This window comes from Balaenoptera acutorostrata, chromosome 5 (genome assembly GCF_949987535.1).
Source record: "Balaenoptera acutorostrata chromosome 5, mBalAcu1.1, whole genome shotgun sequence".
Lineage (NCBI taxonomy): Eukaryota > Metazoa > Chordata > Mammalia > Artiodactyla > Balaenopteridae > Balaenoptera > Balaenoptera acutorostrata.
Genome location: NC_080068.1, coordinates 39,246,699 through 39,273,912, shown reverse-complemented (window position 1 = coordinate 39,273,912; position 27,214 = coordinate 39,246,699). Strand labels below are relative to the sequence as shown.

Below are 27,214 nucleotides of genomic sequence, written 5' to 3'. Positions count from 1 at the left end.
TTGACATTTAAAATATTGTTCGTTGAGAATATTTTCAAAATATCCATAATATATACTTTAAACCTGATACTTTCATGTGTATATCAGTAAGATAGTGAAAATGCCATTGTAGGAGGATATCGTTGAAATGAATAATCTTAATAAATTATTTTAAAAACCATTAATGAAGACCTTAAATAGATGGTAACAATAATAATAAATAACTGATGATTTTCCTCTGATTTTTTTTTTTTTCAGCCTGGTGAGCTGAAGGACTGGTTCGTGGGTCGAAGCAATGCCCAGGGAATAGATCTGAACCGGAACTTTCCTGACCTGGACAGAATAGTTTATGTTAATGAGAAAGAAGGTGGTCCAAATAATCATCTGTTGAAAAATCTGAAGAAAATTGTGGATCAAAACACAAAGGTAGAGAACATGTATGGTTTTCCTGGGTTCTGTCCTCCAGCCTAAGGAAAGATGTCTATTATCTTCATCACAATGAAGGACGCAGGAGTGTTGTGAAAGCTTGTATGGGATAGTTCACTACGGATGTGAAAGTCAAGGCTGGGATGCCTGGGGCCTGGAAACTAGTCCTGCCCCTAGAATTGGTCAGGGGTTTAGGGAGTGGGAGGTAGGGACAGGGGCAGGAGGGAGAACCCAGTTGTCTAGAAAGTCTTTTTGGCCTGTTCAGAGGCCCTTTATCAGCACATCTGATTAGCAACTCCCACAGCATTCCACACTTGTTGACCTTTTTCTTATTTTCCAGAACTTTCTCCTCTTCTGCCTTGCACAACTGCACTTTCTCCTACCTCTTCTAGTGCCTTTCAAACCACTCCTCAGTTTCTTTCCCTGCTTCTTCTGCCTTGGCCTAAACGCTGGCCTTCAGGGTCCCATCTGCTACCCTCCTGTCTCTCCTTGGGTTTCCATCCTCTCCTGGACCTTCAGTGTTGTCCATTTTACAGATTCTTCCAGATCTCTTTTGCTTGCTCACTGAGTCCCTTTATCTGGTGACATCTGGGGCCTCAAGCTCAGCATGACTAGAAATAAATCATTCCCTAAGAAAACACTATTCTCTCATTTACTTGATCATCAAAGCCTTGATTTTTCCATCTCTGTCACCACTCACCACCCATGTAACCAGATCTTGGCGATTTGGCCTCCTGACACCCTTCAGCCTCTCCTTCCTCTGCCAACTCAGGCCCTGTGGGCTGCTCTGACGAGGAAGGGAGCCCCCATTCTTGTTTTGGGTTCAGCCTCTCCCAGCTCCATTCAGTCTTCTCAAATTCCTCCAGAGTGATCTTCATACACAAATTATTGCTCTATTGCTGAAAAACCCTAACCTTGCTGGGTCTCCACTGCCCAGAGGATAAAGGAAAAGACTCAAAATGTCAGAATAGTGTGATGGTTTAGTGTGGAGGCTCTGGAGGCAGCCACCTTGCTTCAAATTCTGGTTCCGTCCTTGCTGTGTGAGTTTTGCAAAGTTCTGTAACCACTGTGTGCTTCCTTCCCTTCATCCGAAGTGTGGACGTGACTATAGCATCCAGCCCATAGTGAGGTTATGAGGATTGGATGAGCCAGTACCTGTGCAGTGCTGGAGGCCAGGACCTGGAATTGTTACTGCTGTGTCAGCATCATTGCTCAGTGCTCTGTTATGGACCACAAGGTCAGATGGACGCACACACCCACTAAACACTGGGTTTGAAGCTCATACCGTTTGAACACCATTTTCAGTTCCACAGAGGGGAGGCGAGCCCATCATGGAGGAACGGCAAGGACTGCTGGGGGCAACCCCCACTGCGTCTTGTGTCTTTCCAGGCAGTTCAACTCTGGCTTATCAGCTTCTTCCAGTATCTTTCCTAAGTGAGAGCTTGGAAAAGATGGTGTCTCCATTTTATTACAGCTCCAGGGCCATTCAAGTTTCCCTTGGCCCCTGGCAGCTGCCAGCTCAGCCACTCTTTAATCTGGCTTTGCCATGCCATGTATTCCCTAAGCATACTGTCTTCTACTAACTTTATGTTCACAGTGCTCTTCCCTCTCCTTCCATGTCACCTCCTCTGTGAAGCCTTCCTCTCCTCCTCCAGGCAGATCCTGTTGAGCATGCCTTTATGTTCTTTATATATATTTCCAGTCTGGTGCTTATAGTTACATAGAACTTTATAGATGTTATATTATTATTTGTTTACATAGCTGTTTTTCTTTTTGATTCTAGATTTCAGTCCCTTGATTACAGGAATTAGAATTCCTATTTGAGTCTGAATCATAGTAGGCTTGAAGCCTATTATGAATGAGTGCAATCCAGCCTGGCAAGCAGATCGCAACACCAGCTGCTGGAGTTCCAGACACGCACTCAGCACGTGGCTGGGACACTGGGTAGAGGATCCAGGAGAGAGGGAATCTCAGCTTATTGGTCTAAAATTCTTCAAATTCTCCTGCCTATATTTAGAGTTCATCCCAGAAACCTGGGCTGAGCCTACAAGTGGGGACTGGTCTGTGAAAAGGGCTGCCAGGGGCTGAGGATTTTGGCAGAACTTGATAAGTGACTCACTTAAACACTCCTGTTTCTGAGTCACAGATTCGCAGTTTCTCAGCCCCTAAACCATCTTTCCCTGGAGAAGGGAGAGCTGGAAAAGCAAAGAGCAGGGGTAATTAGAGGGGAAAAGAGGGTAGTCTTGTGTGATGACCTATGAGGCCTAAGACAGAAATGAAAAACTGTTCTGGAAGCCCAGTGTGGATATCAACCCAAACTTTCCCCCTTGCCCATGCTGTCTGTTAAAACTAAGAAATGAGAGAAAGAATTCCTGTCACCTATCATAGAAGAATTGTGAAATAAACTCATGTTGACAGGATATGAGATTAGCAGCCTTCATGTAAGTGCCTTCATTTTCAGCCAGCACTGCCTTCCTCTTCCTCAATGGGACTTGTATAATGTTTATATTAGATGTTTTCATATATCTAGTTTAAGCAGTACTTTTTAAAAAAGATGCTTGTTTAAGGCACTTTTAGAAAATTAGAGCTTTTATTTTAAAAAGTCTCAATGCCAATACTTTTTCTCGGTAAAGGTAAAATAAAGAAAAATGCATAAAAATTAAATTTTAGTCTCCTTTCTGGAACAGAAGCAAGATTTGTTTACATTTTACTAAATCTTCAGTAAACCTGCTTAAATCACGGGATGATATTGCCCATGTCTGGCTCATCTCCTTTTTCCATCTTTGTCAATTAGACAGAGACAGTGTTTGGACCCAGCCCAGTACAAGATACATAGTAGGCATTTCATTAATGTTATTACACATCACGCCTTTCTCACTTCCCCTTCTTGGCCTTGTAGTGGTGTGTGTGTATGTAGGTATGTGTGTGTGTGCGTGTGTGTGTGTGTGTATGTATTTACTGAGATATAATTAATGTATAACATTATTTAATTTGAGGTGTACAGCATAATGATTTGATATTTTATATATTGTGAAATGATCACCATAATAAGTCTAGTTAACATCCATCACCATACACAGTTACACATTTTTTTTCTTGCAGGGAGAACTTTTAAGATCTTCTCTCTTAGCAACTTTCAAATATACAGTATGGTATTATTAACTATGGTCTCCATGCTGTACATGACATGCCTAGGACTTATTTATTGTTTAACTGGAAGTCTGTACTTTTGACTCCCTTCACCTATTTCATCCACCCCCAGCCTCCTGCCTCTGGCACCCACCAATCTGTTCCCTGTTTCCTTAGAGTGGTTTTAAAATCTCTATGGTTGTAGGAATCAGGGGTTAAATATACAGATTGCTTATTTACAGCAGCCAAGATATGGAAGCAACCTAAGTGTCCATCAACAGAGGAATGGATAAAGAAGATGTGGTACATATATACAATGGAATATTACTCAGCCATAAAAGAATGAAATTTTGCCATTTGCAACAACATGGATAGACTTGGAGGGCATTAGGCTAAGTGAAATAAGTCAGACAAGAGAAAGATAAATACTGTATGATATCACTTATAGGTGAAATCTAAAAAAAGAACAGTCTAGTGAATATAACAAAAAAGAAGCAGACTCACAGATATAGAGAACAAACTGGTGGTTACAGGGAAGGGGTAGGGGCAAGATAAGGGTCGTGGATTAAGAGGTACAAACTGCTATGTATAAATAAGTAAACTACAAGGATATATTGTACAGCACAGGCAATATAGCCAATATTTTATAATAACTACAAATGGAGTATAACCTTTAAAAATTGTGAATCACTATGTTGTACACTGAAACTTATATAATATTGCACATCAACTATACGTCAATTTTAAAAACTGCAGATTCCTGTGATTGCTGAATCAAGAAGTCTGGGGTGTATATGCTATGGGAATGAGTGATAGGAAGGAATTTGCATTTTTACCAAGTCCTCCAGAGGCTCTCCTTGCTCTTCCAAACCTCTCTGCATGCAAGGTCTCTCCTGCTCCCCGGAGTTCTTCCTGCTAAGTCATTTCTCATCTGCTCTCCAGCTCTTCAGCCTGGTCACTTCCACCATTATCTGGGCTTGGTACATGAGCCTTGGCTTGGACTGCATGGAAACAGAGTGATTAAATCAAATAATTATATTAAATACTTGTCTTTAATGGCTAGAGTGGTGAAGAAAATGGAATAAATATAGCTTTGATATATTTTAAGAGCCAAAGCTATCTACTTATAGAGCATAACATTTGAACTATATTTACAGTCTTTAAATGGAAGTTTTAAAGATAGGTCATAATTGGCTCTGGATTCTGTTAAGGGCTCCATCTAAGAGGTGCTCCTAAGCCTTCTCTATGGATTAGTTAAATATGTGATTACAGTACCCAGGAGATTTAAGCATTTAGTCAGCCTAAAAGACTCTATTAATAGTCAAAGAGAAATGGAGTTCAACTTATCAAATTGTGGAGTTTGCTTTCTTGCTTTTGAACATCTAGTAACATGAATATTAGCAATAGTGTATGTATAGGAACTAACAATACACTAAACCTAATAGCCACATATGACTTTGTGTATTCAGGACTGTATCTTTTTTTTTCTTTTTCTCTTTTAAAAAAACAGCTTTGTTGAGATATGATTTATATACCATAGAACTCACCCATGTGAAGTGTACAATTCAGTGGTTTTTAGTACATTCACAGGTAATGAGCAACCAATACCACAGTTTCGGAATATTTTTATCATCTCAGAAAGAAACCCCATACCCTTTAGCTATCACCCCCCTATCCCTCTACCCCCACTCCAGCTTAAACCACTAATCTGCTTTCTGTTTCTATGGATTTCCTTGTTCTGGCCCCTTCATATGAGTGGAATTGTATAATATGTGGTCTTTTGTGCCTGGCTTGTTTCACTGAGCATGTTTTCAAGGATCATTTATGTTGTAGCGTGTGTCAGTGTTTCATTTCAGGACTGTATCTTTAAATTTGTTTCAAAAAACATTTTCTTTAAAAACTTTTTTATTAAAAAATTAATATTTTATTATAAACAAAAAGATAAAGCAAATATAAATAAGCAGAAAAATAACCCATTACCCAACATTCTTAAATGACCACCATTCACATTTTGTTATGTGTCCTTCAAAATTATTTCTTACACATGAATCAACATATAAATATATGGAAACATGCCATTTTGAATCCTTTCAGGTGAATAATAAATACAAGAGTACAGTCCGCCACAGAATGGCGTTGCCTCCTGAGCTCACACTCAAACCTATCCTTCGCTCCAGGGAGTATTTGCTTGCTTCCTTATCCAAATCTACCTTATTTTTCCCCCAAGACATTGTGAAGTTCCACCTCCTTCCTGAAATCCTCAGTGATTCTCCAAACCACAGAGATTTCTGTCTCGTCTGAACTCAGTGAAATATTTGTCAGAGCAAATCACTGGGTTTTGAATAAATAGGGAAAATGGGGCAGATGTACAAACAAGAGGACTGACAAGAAATTCAGCAGTAAAAGAAACACTTCTGAACAGAATATTATAGAAGAATGTGTGATAAACCCATATCATATAATATTAATGCCATTCTTGAGCAATCGAGCCTAATAAACCGTAAATTCATTGCAAAAAAGCATAAACGTTATAGATTTTTTGATTAAATTGTCCTATATTAGTTATTTTAAAGTTGATTTAAATTAAAATTTAAACTGGATTTGATTTAAATTAATTTAAACTTTAGAAACAAATTTAAGTGTGTATAAGAATTTAGTTTATGATAAGAGAGTGTTTCAGATTATTATGGAAAGAATAGATTATTCAATAAATGGAATTGAGACAACTCCATCTCACAAATATTAGCATAGATCAAAATAAAATCTAGATGTATTATGACTTAAATATAAAAAGTATGAACCTAGTAAAAGAAAACTTTGGTAAATTTGTCATTTTTGGAGTGTGATAGAACTTTCTAAATCCCAGTATAGAAAACTGGCATATGGTGGCCACTTAATAGTTATTGAATAAAGGAATGAAATATAAAAGCAAAGGACAAGACCATAAAAAAAGATCAGTAGATTAGACAACATAAATCTCTTAATGTTTTATATTTTAATTATTATTATTCTTAAATTTGAAAGGCAAATAAGAAACTTAGAAAATATCTATAATATGTAGTAGATAGAGGGTTAATGCTTTTAATAAATAAACAACTCTTGCAAATTAATAAGAAAAGATACATTTCCATAGAAAAATCAGTTAAACCATGTATAAACATGTCACCAAAGAATAAACCTAAATGGTCACTAAACATATAAAAAACTGCTCTAGTTTTATTAATCAAAGAATGAAAATTTAAAAAATTCTATTTGTCATGTATCAAAGTGACAGACTTAAAAAACACATATCCCATGTTGGTAAGAGTAATTACAAATGACAGGTTTATTATACTGTTGCTGGGTATATTGTTGTATCTTTCAGGGGTGCAGTCTGGAATACATTTTAAAATTTTTTCTAAATGTGCTTAGCTTTTGGTCAATTCTTTCCATTTCTAGGGAAATTTGCCTTAAAAAAATATGGATCTGCACAAAGAGTGCAGCTACAAGTGTGTTCACAGCATTTTTTTTCATAGTAAACAAGTCAATACCCAGCAATTGGCGATCCACTCCCCCCAGCTTTATTGAAGTATAATTGACACATAAAAATTTTATAGATTTAAGATGTACAGTGTGATGATTTGATATACGTATATGCTGTGAAATGGTCACCACAATCAAGCTAATTAACACATCCATCACCTCACATAGTTATCTTTTTTTTTTTTTTTCTTTTGTGGTGAGAACGCTTGTGACGCTCTTAGCACATTTCAAGAACACAATACAGTATTATTAAGTCATCTGGGGATACATTAGATTCCCAGAGCTAATTCGTTCTGTAACTGAAAGTTTGTACCCTTTGACCAACATCTTCCTATTTCCTCCTCCTCTTCCACCAAATGGAGATCCCTAGTGCTCGTGTAGTAGCTCTGAGCCAGACTGCTGGGTTTGAGTCCAGTCCTACCACTCCCAACGAGGTGGCCTCATGCTATTCCCCGACTTCTCTGTGTCTCACTTTACGCATCAGTAAAATGGGGGTATGTGCAGTCCCTATCTCATAGGGTGGATGTGAAAATTCAGTGTGTCACACAGAAAGTGTTTAATAAGTATTAGCTGTTATTTGTTCCATGTTTAAGAGTATGTCCATACATTGGATACTACTCAGCCATTAAAATAATAACTCAGGATATTCAGTGACATGAAGAAGTGTTATCTGTTGAGCAAAATAGGTAGCATACAAAATGGTATATAAATGATATTAATCTCCTTTGTGTTTATCTCCTCTACATTTTTTACAGTGAACATATTTTTTATAGTGAGAATAAGATAAACCAAACAAATAATAAAGACAATGTCCTATTCTAAATCACACTTTTGCACAATTAGGAGTAGCCTACATGAAAAATAGGATAGTTTTGATACATTAAAGCTGACATACTGAAAATAATGTGGGATTTATAGTTTATATACTGGATTTGAATCTTAAATGTCTGAACTTGGACACATCATTAACACTCCCAACTCTCAGATTCTCCCCTGTAAAATGGGGATGGATATCCCCTATCAAATGGGGGTGTTGTGAAGCTCAATACAATAGTGTATGTGAGAGCTATTCATAAACTGAACAGAGACATACAAATACAAGATCTAATTATAACCATCAAAACCTACTGATGCTTTTAGTTATTCTGTCCCAAAGAACAATATGCATCACATCTCCAGTAAAAAGCTTTTTTTTTTTTTTTTAATCAGAGAGGTACTTGGTAGTTTGAGAGTCTTCCTAGTTGCTATTAAAAACTCATCACATAAAAGTATCAAGCTTTTGGCTCAGTTTAATTCTTTGGTATAAATTTCTTTCCTCCTTTGTTTTGCTTCCAAGGTATGAGGGGCTGTGAATCATTCAAAAGACAACATGAATTCCTGAAACTTTTGCCTTTGTTTTAAAATTTAAGATGATCATCCCAAAGTGAACTATTTGATGGTGAAATCTGGAAGAGACCCAATTTAATTTTTCTCTTAGGAAAAATGTTTAAAGCAGTTGAAGAGAATTGGAAAAATAGTAAGCAAAAATTGGAAGGAAAATCTACCATATGTTTCTTCAGTTGCACCACCACAGAGAAAGAACCCTGTTCTGCGGCTCAGCTATTTTCTTTTCTCCTTGTCTTATCCTTAGTTATTATTAACAAAGATCAGATGGAGTTGTGCCCAAATTTGTAAGTGATTTGTATGCTATTTTTCAAGTTACAAAGAAAGAAAAGCTGACAGCTTTTAAGTAGAACTTTCAAGGAAATCGAAATATTTTTTATAATTCTGAGAAAGATAGAGATGGGGAATGCTGCTCCTTTCTTTTTTTCTACGAAAACAATCACAGAGTGCTTGGAATATGACCAGCTTTCAGTTGTTGTTTTTGGTTTTTGTTGTTGTTTTTACCTTTTCTATGTCTTTTCTGTCAAGTGATCCCACCAATGACTGCCACATTTAGAATCCTTTTAATCTCTAATCTTTAATACAGCTTGCTCCTGAGACCAAGGCTGTCATTCATTGGATTATGGATATTCCTTTTGTGCTATCGGCCAATCTTCATGGAGGAGACCTTGTGGCTAATTACCCATATGATGAGACGCGGAGTGGTAGGTGTCCTTCCTGCTTCTCTGATTGGTTCAAGGTTTACAATTCATTTACAAGAGTTTATTGGATGATTTCTGTAATATTCTTTTAAGGGACTGGTCATTCACTGATTTTGCCTGTAGAAATACATCTACTGGACTGGAATATCCCCTATTTCATGTGGTATTGGCATATATATCTGGCAGAAAAAGACTATAAATTAAAAAAAAAAGTTTAGGTGAAGAGAAACATGATCTTGACTGAATACTTACAGAAGAGAAAGGAAGAAAACAGAAGTCATGAACTTGGGTCACTCTTAGACTCTGGTAAAATGGAGGAATAATGAAATTTATGTAGGTTTATGTACAAGATAGCTTAAAAATGGAGGCAGCCTTTTGGCGCTCCATCAGGGCCCATATACATCTCTGCATGTGTCTTTTTGTGTGCTCACACTTCTGCATTTGGAACTGTTTCTTGGTGGTGTCAGGGAGGGGAAGTGATGCTTTGGTTTCCTTTAACTAGTTTTAGTTAAGCTTTAACTAGTTTTAGTTAAGCACAGCAAACTTTAGCCACATAGATATTATCAGCCTAATTTTTGTTGTTCCAGGAAATTTCCTGCTTTGAATGGATTCTCAGGAGCCTTTGAAAAGTTAGGTCTTTGTAAACACAGGATAACTGTAGGTATTGGAAACTGAGTTTTGAAGAGTCTTTGGTAAAACATCCTTAAAATTTGGAGATTTTGTGGTTTGTCAATAGCTGGAAATTTAAAGGACTGGCATAGTTGATAATACAGAATAAGAATACCGTGTACTAAAATAGATATTATTTATTTCAGTAATACACATAGGAGATTTTTTAAAACTGTAGATTTAGATACTGAAAAATATGTGTGAGAGTGGTTCATAGTGCCTGTGGAGTTAACAATGGAAATCTCCTTGCTGTCTTCCCAAGTCCAATTTACTATGAACTTGTCACCTTTTCTTGTGAAGCTTTCAATTCATAAGCAGAATGTACATTCTACCCAGTTTCTGCTTTGTGGTATTAGGAGTGGACGTTATACCACCTAAAAACTAAGGTGTAATTGTTGAGTACGTAAACCTTCACTCCTTTCCCATAGTGATGTAGCTAAAAAATACGTCAGCAAGAGATCAACACCAAATCACTCTTCAGAAAACACGCAGTGTTCCTCAGCCTGTGTCAGTTTCTTTAGTCTTGTGGGTTTATTTTCCAGGTAGCGCTCATGAATACAGCTCCTGCCCAGATGATGACATCTTCCAAAGCTTGGCGCGAGCGTACTCGTCCTTCAACCCCCCTATGTCGGACCCCGATCGGCCCCCGTGTCGCAAGAATGATGACGACAGCAGCTTCGTAGAAGGAACGACCAACGGCGCAGCGTGGTACAGCGTGCCTGGAGGCGAGTTTCCCTTTCGCTCTTTATGTGATTAGTGGCTTTTAAAAAATAATTACCGTTTACATTTAGGGAAACTTCAATCTTCAATCGTTAAGAAACAGACTGAACCTATAGTTCATCCATTAAAATTAGTCCGCTTTCTGTATGAATGATTGCTATGTATAGTTTTTTGTTGATTTTTAAGAATCAAGATGCTAATTGAAGAGCTGTAGTAAACGAACTGAAGACATCCGCTGGGAAAATATAGATTGAATATTGTTAATTACCCTTCTTTTCAAATTCTGGCCTTAAGGAATAAGATACCATCCCGGTTATATGTTAGTCATGCTTCGATTGTAGGTAAATGTATATTTTAGAGGGCTGGCTTTGGCCTTTAGTGTATCTTGGTCCACATACCGTTTGTTTTTATTTAAAAAATTTCACTTCATGTGGAATGTTTATTTTGTATTCACTGCTGCAGTAAACACTATTATTAGATCAGGAAGCACTTCACCTTTTATTGGGTCTGAAAAGGGAAAAGCCCACCTCAGCACAGCTGGAGGAAGCATCTCTAGACACCAAGGCAGCTCATGTGGCAATCTGTTCTAGTATGGACTTTGAAGAGCTCTCATTTTTTGGGCTACCTGGATCACTCATAGTTGTGTAATATTGCCTCTACCAAGGATGAAGAGTGAAACGTAAAGATACTGATTTTTTTTTCCTCTGCCTAAGAACAATTTTCTGTGGCCTACCTGGAAGTGAAAAGAGAATTTAGGACGGGTAGCAGCAGTGGCTAATTATAGGATTTTGGTTTGTTTAATATGCTTTTTTTTTTTTTTTTTGGTTGAATTATGCCCTGAGAAAAATATTCTTCCAGATTTTTTCTTTCTGATATATGTTTATTCTGTTTTTTTAAAAAATTGAGGTATAGCTGATGTACAATAGTATATGTTACAGGTGTACAGCATAGTGAGTCACAATTTTTAAAGGTGGTACTCTATTTATAGTTATTATAAAGTATTGGCTGTATTCCCTGTGCTATACAATACATCCTTGTAGCTTATTTTATATATAGTAATTGTACCTCTTAATCACCTACCCCTACCTTGCCCCCCGCTTCCCTCTCCCCACTGGTAACCACTAGTTTGTTCTCGATATCTGTGAGTCTGTTTTGTTGTTGTTGTTGTTATATTCACAGCTTTACTTTTTAGATTCCACATATAAGTGATATCATACAGTATTTATCTTTCTCTGTGTGACTTATTTCACTGGGCATAATACCCTCCAACTCCATCCATGTTGCTGTAAATGGCAAAATTTCATTCTGTTTTATGGCTAAGTAGTATTCCATTGTGTAAATATACCACATCTTCATCCATCGATCTGTTGATGGACACTTAGGTTGCTTCCATATCTTGTCAATTGTAAATAATGCTGCTATGAACATTGGGGTGCATGTAACTTTTTGAATTAGTGTTGTTGTTTTTTTCGGATTTATACTCAGGAGTGGAATTGCTGGGCTATATGGTAGTTCTATTTTTAGTTTTTTTAGAAACCTTCAAAATGTTTTTCACAGTGGCTGCACCAATTTAAATTCCCAACAACAGTGTTGGAGGGCTCCTTTTTCTCTGCATCGTTGTCAACATTTGTTATTTGTGTTATTTTTGATGATAGCCATTCTGACAGGTGTGAGGTGATATCTCAGTTTGGTTTTGATTTGCATTTCTCTGATGACTAATGATGTTGAGCGTCTTTTCATGTGCCTGTAGGCCACCTGTGTGTCTTCTTTGGAAAAATGTCTATTCAGGTCTTCTGCCCATTATTTAATCAGGTTGTTTGGTTTTTTTTGATGTTGAGTTGTATAAGTTCCTTATGTATTTTGGATATTAACTCCTTATGCAATATATGATTTACAAATACTTTCTCCCATTCCTTAAGTTGCCTTTTCATTTTGTTGACCGTATCCTTTGCTGTGAAGAAGCTTTCAGTTTGATGCAGTCCCACTTATTAATTTTTGCTTTTGTTGCTTGTGCTTTTGGTGTCATACCCAAAAAACTTTACTAAGACCAGTATTGGGAGCTTTTTCTCTGTTTTCTTCTAGGAGCTTTACAGTTCAGGTCTTGCATTTAAGCCTTTAATCCATTTTGAATTAATATTAGTGTATAGCATAAGATAAAAGTCCAATTTCATTCTTTTGCACATGTGTATCCAGTTTTCCCAAAACTTTTTATTAAAGAGACTGTGTCTTATTCCCATTTAGTATTCTTGGCTCTATTGTCAAATATTAGTTGAGTGTATATATCAGGGTTTATTTCTGGGCTCTTGATTCTATTACAGTGGTCTGTGTGTCTGTTTTTATGCCAGTACCATTACTGTTTTCATTATTTTAGCCTTTGTAGTATAGTTTGAAATCAGGAAGTGTGATGCCTCCAGCTTTGTTCTTCTTTTTCAAGATTGCTTTGGCTAGTCATTGTCTTTTGTGGCTCTATATGAATCTTAGGATTGTTTTTTTTCCCCCATCTCTGTGGAAAATTCCATTGGAATTTTGATAGGGATTGTATTGAATCTATAGATAGCTTTGAGTGGTATGGATGTTTTAACAATATTAAATTTATGAACATGGGATATCTTTCCATTATCTTTGTATCTTCTTCAATTTCTTTTATCAGTGTCTTATAGTTTTCAGTGTACAGCTCTTTCATGTCCTTGGTTAAATTTATTCCTAAGTATTTTATTGTTTTTGAGGCTATTGTAAATGAGATTGATTTCTTTATATTTTTTTGGATAGTTTGTTGTTAACGTATAGAAATGCAACTTACCTTTGTATGGTGATTTGGTATCCTGCAACTTTTATGAATTATTTTATTAGTCCCAACTTTTTTTTTTCTTTGTGTGTGTGTGTTTGTGGAGTCTCTAGGGTTTTCTAGACATAAGGTCATATCATTACAGACAGAGATAATTTTACTTCTTCCTTTCCAACTTGGATGTCTTTTATTTGTTTTTCTTGCCTCATTTCTCTGGCTAGAACTTCTAGCACTAAGTTGAATAAGAATGGTGAGAGTAGGCACCCTTGTCTTGTTCTTGATCTTAGAGGAAAAGTTTAAATCTTTCACCATTGAGTATGATGTTAGCTGTGGTGTTGTCATATATGGACTTTATTATGTTAAGATATGTTCCTTTCATACCCAATCTGTTGAGGGTTTTTATCATGAAAAAATGCTGAATGTTTTCAAATGCTTTTTCTGCGTATTTTGAGATGATGATATCATTTTTATCTTTCATTCTATTAATGCAGTATATTACATTTGTTGATTTGTGTATGTTGAACCATCCTTGCATCCTAGGGATAAATTTCATTTGATCATGGTGTATGACTTTTTTTTATGTACTGTTGAATTCAGTTTGCTAGTGTTTTGTTGAGAAATTTTGCATCTGTATTCATCATGATAATTAGCCTGTAATTTCTTTTCCTGTAGTGTCCTTATCTGGCTTTGGAATCACCATAATGCTGGACTTGTAAAAAAGAATTTGGGAGTGTTCCCTCCTCTTCAGTTTTTTGGAGGAGTTTGATAAGGATTGGTATTAATTCTTCTTTAAATGTTTGGTAGAATTCACCAGTGAAACCATCTGACCCTGGGCTTTTCTTTTTAGGAAGTTTTTGATTACTGATCCAATCTCCTTACCAGTAATTGGTCTGTTTTGATTTTCTATTTCTTCATGGTTCAGTCTGGGTAGGTTGTATGTTTCTATGAATTTATCCATTTCTTCTAGGTTATCCAGTTGTTGGCTTATAATTGTTCACAGTAGTCTTTTATGATCCTTTGTATTTGTATGGTATTAGTTGAAATGTCTCCTCTTTATTTTCTGATTTTTTTGAGTCCCCTCTCTTTTTTTTTCTTGTTAAGTCTAACTAAAGGTTTGTCTATTTTGTTTATCTTTTCAAAAACCAGCCCTTAGATTTGTTTATCTTTTCTATTATTTTCCTGGCCTCTATTTCATTTATTTCTGCTTTGATCCTTATTATTTCCTTCCTTCTGCCAACTTTGCTCTTGGTTTGTTCATTTTCTAGTTTTTTGAAGTGTAGGAATAAATTGCTTATTTTACATATTTCTTTTTTCTTTTAAATGTAGGCATTTATCATAATAAACTTATTTCTTAGGACTGCTTTTGCTGCATCTTATAAGTTTTGGCAGGTTGTGTTTCTGTTTTCATTTGTTCAAGATATTTTGGCTTCCCTTTGACCCACTGGTTGTTCAAGAGTGTGTTGTTTACTTTTCTACATGTTTGTGAATTTTCAGTTTTACTCTTGTTATGATTTCTAGTTTTGTATCACTGTGGTTGGAAAAGATACTTGGTATGATTTCAGTCTACTTAAGTCTGCTGAGATTTGTTTTGTGACCTATCATATGATCTACCCTGGAGAATGTTTCATGTATGCTTGAGAAGAATGTTTATTCTGCAGCTGTTGGATGGTATGTTCTGTATGTCTGTTAGGTTCATATGGTATAAACTATAGTTCAAGGCCAGTGTTTCCTTACTGATACTCTGTCTGGATGATCTATTTATCCATTATTGGAAGTGGGGTACTGAAGTCCCCTACTATTATTGTACTATTGTCATTTCTCCCTTCAGACCTGTTAGTATTTGCTTAATATATTTAGATGCTCCAATGTTGAGTGTTTATATATTTTTGATAGTTATATCCTTTGACAAATTGACCACTTTATCAAAATATAATGACCTTCTTTGTCTCTTGTTACAGTTTTTGGCTTAAACTGTATTTTGTCTGAGATAAGTATCACTACCTCTCCTCTCTTTTGGTTTCCATAAACATGGAATATTTTTTGTCATCCCTTCACTTTGAGCCTATGTGTGTTCTTAAAGCTGAAGTGAGTTTCTTGTAGGCGCCTTATAGTTGGGTCTTATTTTTTTATTTATTCAGCTACTCTATGCCTTTTGATTGGAGAATTTAATCTATTTACATTTAAAATATTGATGAGGACTTCCCATTTTATTGTTTTCTGTTTTGCAGTTCCCTTGTTCCTTTCTACCCCCCTTGCTCTCTCCCTTTGTGAACTGATGATTTTCTGCAATGGTATGCTTTGATTCCTTTCTCTTTAGCTTTTTTTGAATCTACCATAGGTTTTTGCTTTATGGTTACCATGAGGCTTACATAAAACATCTTATAGCATAACAGTCCATTTTAAGCTGTCAACAACCTAACTTTGATTGCAAACAAAAACTTTACCCTTTTACCTCCTTCCCCCCACATTTTATGTTTTGATGTCACAATTTACATCTTACCATTTTATGTATCTATGAACAAATTATTGTAGCTATTGTTATTTTTTAATATTTTTAAACCTTTATACTAGAGTTAAGTGATTAATACACTACCATATTAAAGTATTAGAATATTCTGAATCTGACTATATACTTACCTTTACCAGTGTGTTGTATATTTTTATATGTTTGAATATCACTAAATTAGGTCTCTTTGGCACTGAGCTGTGCCACCTTAGAGAAGGGGGTGATGCAGGTAAAGTGAAACCCTTCCTCTTATTCCCTTCAATGTGTCCAAGCTTGGATTTTTTTTTTTTTTCCAATGATGTGCTTTAACTTTTCCATTAGATTCCTGAACTTCCACAAAGGCACTCTATTCATGGGTAATTGTCAAAATTGGTGTTCTTTGGGGAGGGAAGACAGTAGAAAACTCCTGTTTCACCATTTTGATGACATCACTCTCAGTCTTCAAAGCTGATTCCAGCATTGTGGAATGTGGCTGATACTTGCTTTAGCACTGTAAAACAGCAATGTGTTACACTAAATGACTGCTTAAGAACCTGAGAGAGTTTGTGCTTGTGAGGTGGTAACTATTTCCCAAGTATGTTGTTCCATCGCTTATGGTAGGTTATTTCACTTGCGATTTCCCACAGTCTCTCCAAGATGCACTGGTTGGTACATCTTTTACTTGGCCCTCAGCAGAGCAGTCTATGTAGAGTTTTAGTCACCACATGCATATTTTGACTTTCCATTTGTTTTTTTTGGCAGGAATGCAAGATTTCAATTACCTCAGCAGCAACTGCTTTGAGATTACCGTGGAGCTTAGCTGTGAAAAGTTTCCACCTGAAGAGACTTTGAAGAGCTACTGGGAAGATAACAAAAACTCCCTCATTAGCTACATTCAGCAGGTAAACACAGTCTCTAGCATAAAATGGGAGATTTAAGAACATTTAAACCTGGAGTACAGTAGTCTCCTAAGAGGATCCCAGCCTACGGGACTCCATCTGACCCAGAATGAGGATGCTGCGTTTGGAAAATGTGTCAGTAGTGATTCAAATAGGCTTTCATTTGTCATAGGTTTTGTGGTTCATGAATATTCACTGAGAACTGATTAAACTGGAGAGTTGTGGAGAAGTGAGGTGACACCTTACTTTCTTTCATATTGCACTAAGCAAGGGCAATCCTAGGATCCTCCTCCACCCTTATCACCTTGGGTCTGTCAGGCATCTGAGGCAGGACCAGAACTAGAATGAGGTAAGTGAGGCACCTGGGATGCAAATTTAAGGAGCCGTTCACTCTCAAGGTCATGCAGGTATAGGATCAGCACCAGGGTGTGAGTATCTCCTTAAATTCTGTGCCCGACATGCCTCACTTGTCTCACCCTAGACTCAGCTGGATCCATTATCATCTTCTACTCCCTCATCATCATCATCCCTGAATTAAAAATGAGGAATCAGAGGCACAGAGAAGTTAAACAGCCAGGATGTCTAGTTCCAGAATCACCATGCCATGTTGCCTCTCATGACATAAGCTTAGATCTTTACCAGAGAGTTACTGTACAGAATTTGGGGGAATCTCATAATGTGTCAGAATAAAATACCTACCTACTCAGACTTAACCCAGGTCAGTGCCCTGATAGCCCTAGCCCTCTGTACCAGGTAGACACTGGCACCAGGGGCAGTGCTAGTGGGAAAGACCTAAGGACTCTGTTCTTTGCCTGCAGTGCCTTGACAATTTCACATTCCATTCTGTATGCGGCCATTTACACCCAAAGTCAGGGAGAGTGATGTTAGTTTCATATGCTAGCAGGTAGTCTGGACTAATGTTTAAGCTAATTTGACATAAACAGATGCTGTTAAATAGACAGGTAGTTGTTTGCATATATAGGTACATATAAACATATACACATGAACCCAGTGCATTAAAAAATGTAAAATCAGCTTAAGAATTCTTTTACACATGTCAAGTATACATATAATACCTTACCAAAAGAGATTATCATGGAATAGATCCACTGATGACAGACAGTGATTAAAAAACACCCATTACACAGGATTTTTTTAATCAGTGGGATCCTGCTGCATGTTAACATAAAAAGGCATTTTTCAACAACAAAACTAAGGATAATTAGCCATGTTGACCCTGGAACAACCCTAGTGGGTACCCCTGTAGAATGTCCTTTGAGGAGAGCTATATTTGGATGGACCTTCTAAGAGCAAAATTTAAACATATAGTTTTAGGCAGAGAAAGTAAGATGGGCGGATTTGGTGTGTTCTTTGCCTAGGTATCAAAGAGTGCCTCCTTAATACAATGCTTTTCATTTTATGTACATATTTTTTCAACAAAAATTAAGCTATTTTCATGTCCTAGGTACCCTGTGAGGTACTGGGGAGAGTGACTGCCCTCAAGAAGGCTTTGTATTAGTGAGGTTCAGATGTCAGTACCTAATTACAAGAGAGGATGATAAATGCTAAAATAAAGAGCAATGGCAGTACACAGAAGGGTCCCTAACCCAGTCCTGCCAGTTCAGAAAAGGCTTCTTGGAGCTATGCTATAGGATTCCCTGTAGTCCATGTCAATAAGATTATTACCCTGTCAACAATTAAAAAACTAGTTCAGCTGCTACTTAAGTTCTCTCTTAGTTCTTGAGAAAAAAATGCAATATAAAACAAAACCCAAATGTGTGCTATTGGAAAGAGGAGAATGCTTGTCATATTTATGGTGGCAGGTGCATTAATTCATCTAAAAGCTGTTACAATTTATATAAGAATAAGCTGAAAAGAAGAGGGGCCAGGTCATACAGTCCTGTTTTATGCCATTTGGAATGAGAATTTGATCTGTCCACAGATACCTGTGACCCACCCTGGCATGACATCAGTGTTATGGTGCAGACTATATAGAAGCAGTAAGAGTTGTATTTGCAGTGAGCTCACACAGCTTGCCTCGGAGGACACTCTAGTTTAGGGAATCAAAGGCTGGCGGAAGATCAGTGAAGACTGCCAGAAGTTCTGTGTTGAAATTTTCTTGACAATGGAACAATATGGTGGTGATTAATGATTGAACACCTGGGCCTAAAATCTAAGTGTGGACTAATTTTACAACTCATGGAAAGTAGGTGATTAGGAGATCCAATTCAGTAATTGGTTGAGAGGAAATCTCTTGCAGAGTTTTAAAGGAATGTTTGCAGGAACTGGAACTGTAAAGTTAATTAGGGTAAATAGTTTGCTAAGAAGAGCTCCCACACAATAGCTTTGGAACCATCTAGTTCTCAAAATTTCCAAAGAATTTTTCAAGAATGATTCATGAGCACCTGCGTCAGAATCATCTAGATCCTTGTTAAAAAGGAGTTTCCTGTCCCAACACTGAATCACACTCCTAGCAGGGCAGGACCCCGGAGTCTCCATTTCAGCAAGCTCTCTGGGGGGCATTTAAGTATTTGAGGATTTAAGGGCTATTGACATAAACAATTCTAGTAACAATGAAGAATATTCTGGATTTTTTTTTTAAAGCCTTGGTTGATTGAAATGTCCTGGAATCTGGGGAGAGAGAATTATAGGAAGGACAAGTGTAGTAAAATAGCTTCCCCAGGTATGAGTGAAATTTGAACTTCTGGGATTTCTTTTGCAAAAGTCATAAAGTGACAGTATTTTCCAGTCTGCATTCCTGTGGAGTCGTGACAGCCTATAACACTTCAGTTGAGATTTATTCCTACAGTGGAAAATTTCAAACAGAAATATTGTGCTCCACAATTGGCATATCAGAGATAGACGTTTACTTATTTAACTATTTGTTAATCGCATACTGTAATTTAAGTCTTGGGTTGCAGAGGCAGAAAAAAGTAAAGTTATGAATATTAACTGGGTATATTTGTGCCTAATGTAGGTGCATTATATGTTTTTGAAATGATTGATTTATTTTCCAAAGATGAGGAAGTTTCAAACTTTCATTTCTTTAAGGTTTATAATATATCAGGATTATAGTGCCTCAAGATGAATAAATTCATCTCCACAATTTTTCTGATCCCAGTGACTTTTACCATGTGAATTTCATTCAGAAAGCTAACTCTTCTTGTTTCCAGTGGCTAAATTTCAGTCTCTTACAATTTTGGTTAGCTAATCCATAGGTAAGTCTTGGGGAAAAGTCTAAGAATGTCTTTTTGTTTTAAAAAAGTGTTTACTCTCTTCTCACTATACTGGTTGCCATTAAAATATTATTTATTATTACTGACAACATGTATAGCTTTTTACCATTGGTAAATTGCCTTTAGAGAAAAGAATTGTGTGTTACTTTTATAGAGTTTCAGAGGTTTTGCTTTTTAAAAAAATAGCAAATGAAAAAAAAATTTGCTGATATCCAGGGCTATCCTTTTGATAAAACATTGTACCACTGCCAAATTTATTCTCCAGTGACAAAGGGACACGTGAGACTTATTCTACTTTCTGTAGGGAAATATTCAAATATCATCAGTAGCAAAAGAAAATTCATTTTCTGGGGCCAGATGAGTGAGGAGCAACTGGAGCATTGGGGAGGGGGACGTTTTGTTAGGTAATCAAGCTTAATAGATTATCATTTGATATTTCAGAAGCAGTACCTTCTCAGAGACCTTAAGTGACTCTCCGTCACTTCATATACATATTGACTTAGTTGAATTATCATTTAAAAATAAAGCTGTTTCTGTAGTTTGCATTGCAGTAGTTAGTTGATGACAGCAACTTAATTCAGGGGCTTGTCTCAATAAAAACTCTTCCATTTTACTTCTAAACCCAGTTTTCAGTTAGTAAGTTCACTGACCTTTCATGCACTGATTATCAACCAAAATGATATTATTAATGGGTTTAATGCAAAAGTATTCACAGTGTATATATCCTTTTATCTAGAAGTAAAAAGTATTGAAGGGCTGTAATGTGGTTATCTTTTTAACTGACAGCTGCCATATGAAGTATACGCAAGTGACCAAATTTAAAATAGAAAGCAATGAAATGTGCTAAGACCAGAACTGTTTTACACATTGACAGACCTTTTTGTTTTGTTTTTGTTTTGGTCGTTTGGAAGGTACTTCAAAGTCTTCTTTGACTCAGAAGAAGATGTCAGTTTTCAGGGGGTTACTTCTCATTTGTCTACTTGCGGAAAAGCAGAGTAAAGAGTACACAGAAAATTCAGCGGCTTTTTTTAGCTTGTTTTGATTCTTAAACAGTGGGGATCTGCAGTATTTTGCTAAAAAATAAGGAGATGTTTGATTGAAGCATGTTTTTAGGTCGTTTCTAATACAGATTTTTTGGTTGTTCTTGACCATCACAGATACACCGAGGAGTTAAAGGATTTGTCCGAGACCTTCAGGGTAACCCAATTGCCAATGCAACCATCTCCGTGGAAGGAATAGACCATGATGTCACATCTGGTGGGTGTTCTCTGCTGTGATCGGAGGCCTTAGTATTGCACACGAGAGAGTGGTTACTTCTTAGCATAGTTATACTTCTTACACTGTTCTAAGCACAGCAATTAAATGCTTCATGTCTCTTTACCCCATCTCTCCCCCCAGCTTTGATCTAGTTAAATTTTTTCTGGGGAGCAGGTCAGGCAATTACTCAGGATGGCTGCTGCACTTAGAAATTGGGGTACAGCAGGTGGCGCCCTTTCCTCAGCTATCTCACCCCAGAGCTGCGAGGCGGGGCCATCTGCGGGAGTCTTTGCAGTTGTTGAGGCAAAGGAAGATGAACCAGCTGGAATTAAAATACTGATCTCTCCTAAGAAGAAGTACTAATGAGCTGTTAACTGGTGAACCTCAGGAGGGAGCAGAGGAGTAGGAAGGATGGTAACTGCCGGTGTATTGTGTGTCTAGGATTTCCCATCCATTTCTTCATTTAATCTGTATCATAAATCCAGATGTATTCAAGGCTGAACAGGATGTTACAGGATTGAGGTTGATGTTAGTTATTTCTAAGTTTAAAGCCCCATTTCCATTTTCCTACTTTGGGGAAAATGAGGTATTTTCCTGGCAAACCTACCTACTCCTGTTAATAAATATCTATCCAGCTCATTTTAGTGTAACTCTCATCTGTTGGGATCTTTTCAACAACAGTAATATCTTTTTAGCTATAAACTCTACATGTTTGTAGACCTTAGCATTAATTAACCTTTAGTGCCCAAACATCCTATACCATTACCTGTTTCTTAACCTCCACATTTATAACTTGTATTTTTTTTAATCCTGAATATTTGTCCTCTAAAACTCCATTTATTTATTTATTAAACAATACTTATCAACACCCCATGAAGTGCCAGCCCAGCTTCCAGACCAATAGGCCAGAACCTGTGCCAAATTATTGCTCCCTTCGCCCCCAGGGAGGGGCTCCTGAAGGACCCAGGCCATGTCCCCTGTGGCCACAAGTAACTGCTTCTGTTAACTCTAGCGTAACATACAAACATTATTTTCTCTGCATTCCAGATGTGAAAAATTTAGAAAAATCTGGACGTTGGGAATAATTATAGGTAGAAAGGAATGAAATCTGAGGAGTGGGCTCTGGGACACTGCAACTTTTCTAGGGCAGGGTGAGGTAGTAGGGAGGGATGAGCAACGGGGTCTAAGGTGGAGAGAAAACCCAGTGCCTTGTTTGGGAAGGCTGGAATGTTTCAGGAGGGAGAGAGTGTGAAAAGTGTCAGGAATGAGGCAGCTTGGAGAATCTTGTGGATAAGGCAGAGTGGAGAGTCTTGATGAGTCTATTTCAGTGGACCAGTGGAGCCCGATTGGGGAGGGTCTAAGGAGAGAGGAGGAGACACATTTGAAATGAAGAGTATTGACAAGTCTTTCCAGAGATTTTGCTGTAAAGCGAAGAAGATAAATGAGGCACTAGCTGAAAGGAGATGTAGAGTCCAGAGGTAGAATGGAAGAGATGGTGATGGGGGTTTATTTTTTTCTGATGGTTTCCATATTCACAATGAAATACAATGTGAAGCATCAACAGAGAGTGAGGATGAAGAGGATGCTTTACAGGTGTTAGGAAAAGGGAGACTGTCCACTAGGTCCTTGGTATTCAGAGTATGACCCCTACCAGCAGCTGAATTCAGCATCACCTGGAGCTGGTCAGAAATGCAGAAGCTCAGGCCTCATCCCAGAGCCAGTGAATTAGAATTTGTACTTTACTGTTTCCCAGGTGATTGATGCGCACTAACCTAGGAAATGGGAGAGTGAAAGGGCTCGGGAGGAAGACAGGGCAGGACGAGGGCCTGTGGAAGGCTGGTGTTTGTGGACAGGAGACAGCTCAGCATGGGTGTGTGTTTTCCCCAGCCCCTCGCAGCCAAAGGGGCAGGCAGAGAGTAGAGGGGGTGGGTGTTACCCAGCGCTGGTGGTTTGCCAGGCCTATAAGCAGGTGCAGAACAGCACATAGGTTGAAGGATATGTGTGTCATTGACTGGGGTGCCCAGGAACCTAAGCTGCTCAAGGAGAGGACGGGGGTGTGAGGGGAGGAATGGGAACAGAAATCCTCTGGAGGGCTGATTGAAAATGCAGTTCCTAGAAGGCAGCCAGACCAACTATTCTGAGTCTTCAGAAATTGAAATTTCTAACAAGTCCCTGAGGGTTTCTGACGAGGTGCCTTCAGCCACACTTTCTGAGACACTGACCTAGACTCAGACCGCCGGGTCTTCACAGCCAGATGCTCGGCAAGAATCAAAACACGGTGCCAGATGGTGGGATCCCACTGCTTGGGTACTTGATATATCCGTTAACCTGTGTTACTCCTGACATGATTATGATGATTCATCATATTAGAAGATTTATTAGACAGTTTAACATTAATGTCTGTAAAATTGCTGTAAGTAACGATGCCCTCTAAAGAGTGTCATGATCTTTTCAATGGAATTTCATTAAATTCAATAAACATCTACTTTAAAAACAGGGAATCAAAATTAAACTTAGATGGCATAACTATGCATTTCATATATGTGCCTGTGACTTGAAATTTTGTTGCCCTGCAGCAAAGGATGGTGATTACTGGAGATTGCTTGTACCTGGAAACTATAAAGTTACAGCCTCAGCACCAGGCTATCTGGCAATAACAAAGAAAGTGGCAGTTCCTTATAGCCCTGCTGTCAGGGTAAGTGATCGTGATAATAGCTAAAATTTATTAAGCACTTACCATGGGTCAGGCATGTTTAAGTGATTATATTTAGCTTTCATAATAATTCTGTGAGATAGAAGCCATTATTATCCTGTTATCCATCTGTTAAAAGATGAGAAAACTGAGGCCTAGCAAAGTTAAGTGACTTGCCCAAGGACTCAGTGATTGATTTAATACCACTCAATGTGAAGCTCTATTACCATTTCTCAGTTTTTGAAGAGATCCACCAGAAAATCAAATAAAACCTTAAAAAAATGAAGCTTTTATTTGCTGACCTTGATTTCAATCTCAATAATATTCTGTTCAATTTATCTTTTTATCCCTAGCACCGAGTATAATACCTTACTCAATAAGTATTTGGAAAAATAAATTAGGCCTGCAAGGTAACTTAGGCATTAACTAAACATTTATTAAGCACACACTATGAGCAAGGCCCTCTATGCTAAGAACTATCAAGAATGATACCTATTTAAGTAAATACCATTTATTTTACTAGGAAGGTGATGGTGATAAGACCAAAACTCTTTTAGAGAAGGATTTTACTATTGTCCTTGTATTACATTACTGTGGAATGGCCTACAGAGTTTCCAATTAAAAAGCTTGAAAAGAATTTATTGTGTTTTTGTTTATGTCCCCAAAGTTTGGAGTATAAATGCTTGGTTTTGCAAACTAAATATCCTGAGTTTTTAACTGTTGCTTTGGTTTCGATTGTGTGTATGTATATATTAGGCTGGATATGTATTAAAATCAGGAGGTAAATTTGGGCAAATAAAACCTGGAGAAAAGTAGCTCCAGAGCCAGGTTGTAAAAGGTTCAACTATTTTGACCCTTAGCCTTTCTAGCCCATGTGAGTTCAAGGAGGTATTGAGTAGTCACTTTCTTAAATAACCACAGGCTCGAGTGGCCAGATCAAAGAACTCTTAGATCCACGTGGAATGGGGCATGGCTGTCTCCTGGGCCCGGGGAGGACTGGGGTTTGGAGCTGCATATTTTGAATAGTCCTTTGTGCAGAAGTGTATGAATTCTCCATAGACCTGATGAGGATGCCCAGTTCATAGGAGAGTTGAGTTCCTGGACTACTGGCCTTCGTGGTGGTTTGGAGATGTGTGTATTTCCATCCATTTCTTTAGCACATTCAAGGTTCTAGAAAGCAGAACCCTGTGGTTTGGAACACCAGGACACCGAACTGCATTCTTCCATATTCCCCCAGCTTTTAGGAGAAAATTCAAGGTTGGCAGGAGAAGCTCACTGAATAGTCAAAGGCAGAAAACTAATTATAAGTTACATCTTTTTATGGGGGAAAAACTGCCTTTAAACAATCTGCCTCTAAATAATCTGCTTTCCAATAATTCTAGAAAGCTATTAGATCAAAGCACATTTGAAACATAATGGCTTTTGATATTCTTTTTCCCTAAAAGTATCTTGTTGCTTATCATGAGAGTTTTTTTAGGATATACTTTAATTCAGGTGGCTGGATTGAGCTTATTTTAATAAACTCTAAACCTGTTGTTCTTTTCTCAGTTTTAAAAAGTATGTAATCAGTTTGATAACAGTATATCCTTATTTTCTCCTTTAGGTTGATTTTGAACTGGAGTCATTTTCTGAAAGGAAAGAAGAAGAGAAGGAAGAATTAATGGAATGGTGGAAGATGATGTCAGAAACTTTAAATTTTTAAAAAGCCTTCTAATTAACTGCTTTTAATCTATCTATATAATGTAGTATGATGTAATATGGCCATTTTCTTTTAGATTTTGTGCAGTTAATATTTAACATTGATTTATTTTTTAATCATTTAAATATTAATAGGCATTACTTAAAATAGACTCCAGTAAAAATATAAGAACTTGGTCTATAATGTTCATTTTCCTACATATAAGACACGGAGGACCATAGAAGAGATTTAAGTGATTTTGCCATTTTAGGTGTAGATGCAATAGTCCATGTGTTATTTGCAATACAGAACTTTTTGAGTAATTCTACCTTTAAAAGTTAGTGAGTCCTTTTAATGTAATTGGTGACAGTGTCACATAATGAATGCCATCAGAAAGGTCAACAGCTGTAGCTTGAGTTGTGAGCACTCTACTGCAAGACTTAAACAGACCTGTGTAAATTGTCGTTTGTCTCTTGTGCTGACTAGCTATATAAGCATGATCTTGTTAATACATTCTTGATGGGAAGAAAATGTAAACGTTTAGCAAGAGGTTTTTTGAAAGGAATGGAAATTGACTTCTTGCTTGTACATATCAGGGCAATACTGTTATATTATTCAGCTGGCTAACACTACTTCACAGTGTAGGGTTTCTCTTGGTTGTCGATTGTCCCAGAATTGCGTTCTGAATGAATAAAGATTAAAAAATCCCTATGATCTATATTTTAATTCTCTATGATTTTTGGTCTAGAGTTGTGGTCTGGTGATAAAAAACATATGTATTCCCTTAAGAGTGGCCTCTCATTGGTTCATCCTGTATATTTTTAAATTTATTAAGTGACTGTTGTATGCCAAGCACAGTGCAAGCTCTGTGTATATTATTTTGATGGACAAAAGGTTCTGATTCCATGGATCTTATGGACCAGTTGTGGACATAGACTTTAAATAAATATACACACAAATGAATATGTAATTAAGCATTGTGATGAGTAAAGTGACAGGAAGGACTAGTGTGTGGAGAAAGAGAATGTCAGCACAACTTAATTTAGAGTGGATGAGGGGATTCAGGCATGGCCTCTCAATGCATGTAAGCCCAGACCTAGGCTATGAGTAGGTGTGAGCAATGCAGAGTTACTGAGTGTAGGGGTGCGTGTGTGTGTGCATGGTGGTGGTGGTATGGTTGAGCAATGCTCCAGGTACAGGTTTTTGATTAAATAGTGCTAACCATTGTAATAATAGACCCCCAAATATATACTGTCTTAAACACAATAGAAGTGTATTTCTTACTCAGGTACCTGTACTGGGCAGAAGACAGAAAAGATGAGATAGCTTTTCTCCACCCAGTCATTCTGGGGCTCATTCTGACAGATGATCTTCCATCTTCTACATGTGGCTGCCAGAGTTGCCTGGTGGTCATCTCCATTGCAGCCAATGAGAAAGGGGAAAGAGCACGGAGGAGCATGTGGGGGATGTCTGTATGGGCCAGGCCTGGAAGAGGTATATGTGACTTATGATCACATCATATTGTCTAGAATTGTATCCTCTGGCTATAATGAGTGCAAGGGAGTCTGGGAAATGTAGTCTAGCAGCACACCTATGTAAGTGAAGAGAATATGATCTTTAGTGAGCATCTAACAACCTCTGCCAGATAGAAGG

General features: G+C 37.4%; 1 protein-coding gene across 1 annotated transcript in view; it reads left to right on the top strand.

Annotated features, from left to right (window-relative positions):
* The window catches only part of CPE (carboxypeptidase E), a 109,943-nt gene extending 83,664 nt beyond the window's left edge, over positions 1-26,279 (top strand). Inside the window, exons 3-9 of the mRNA XM_057547375.1 lie at positions 238-405; positions 9,026-9,147; positions 10,356-10,534; positions 16,562-16,701; positions 21,092-21,191; positions 23,768-23,886; positions 25,487-26,279. Of these exons, the coding sequence (XP_057403358.1) occupies positions 238-405; positions 9,026-9,147; positions 10,356-10,534; positions 16,562-16,701; positions 21,092-21,191; positions 23,768-23,886; positions 25,487-25,585 (927 nt within the window). The 3' untranslated portion in view covers positions 25,586-26,279. The remainder of the gene's footprint in view (positions 1-237; positions 406-9,025; positions 9,148-10,355; positions 10,535-16,561; positions 16,702-21,091; positions 21,192-23,767; positions 23,887-25,486) is intronic.
* Positions 26,280-27,214: the final 935 nt, after the last annotated feature.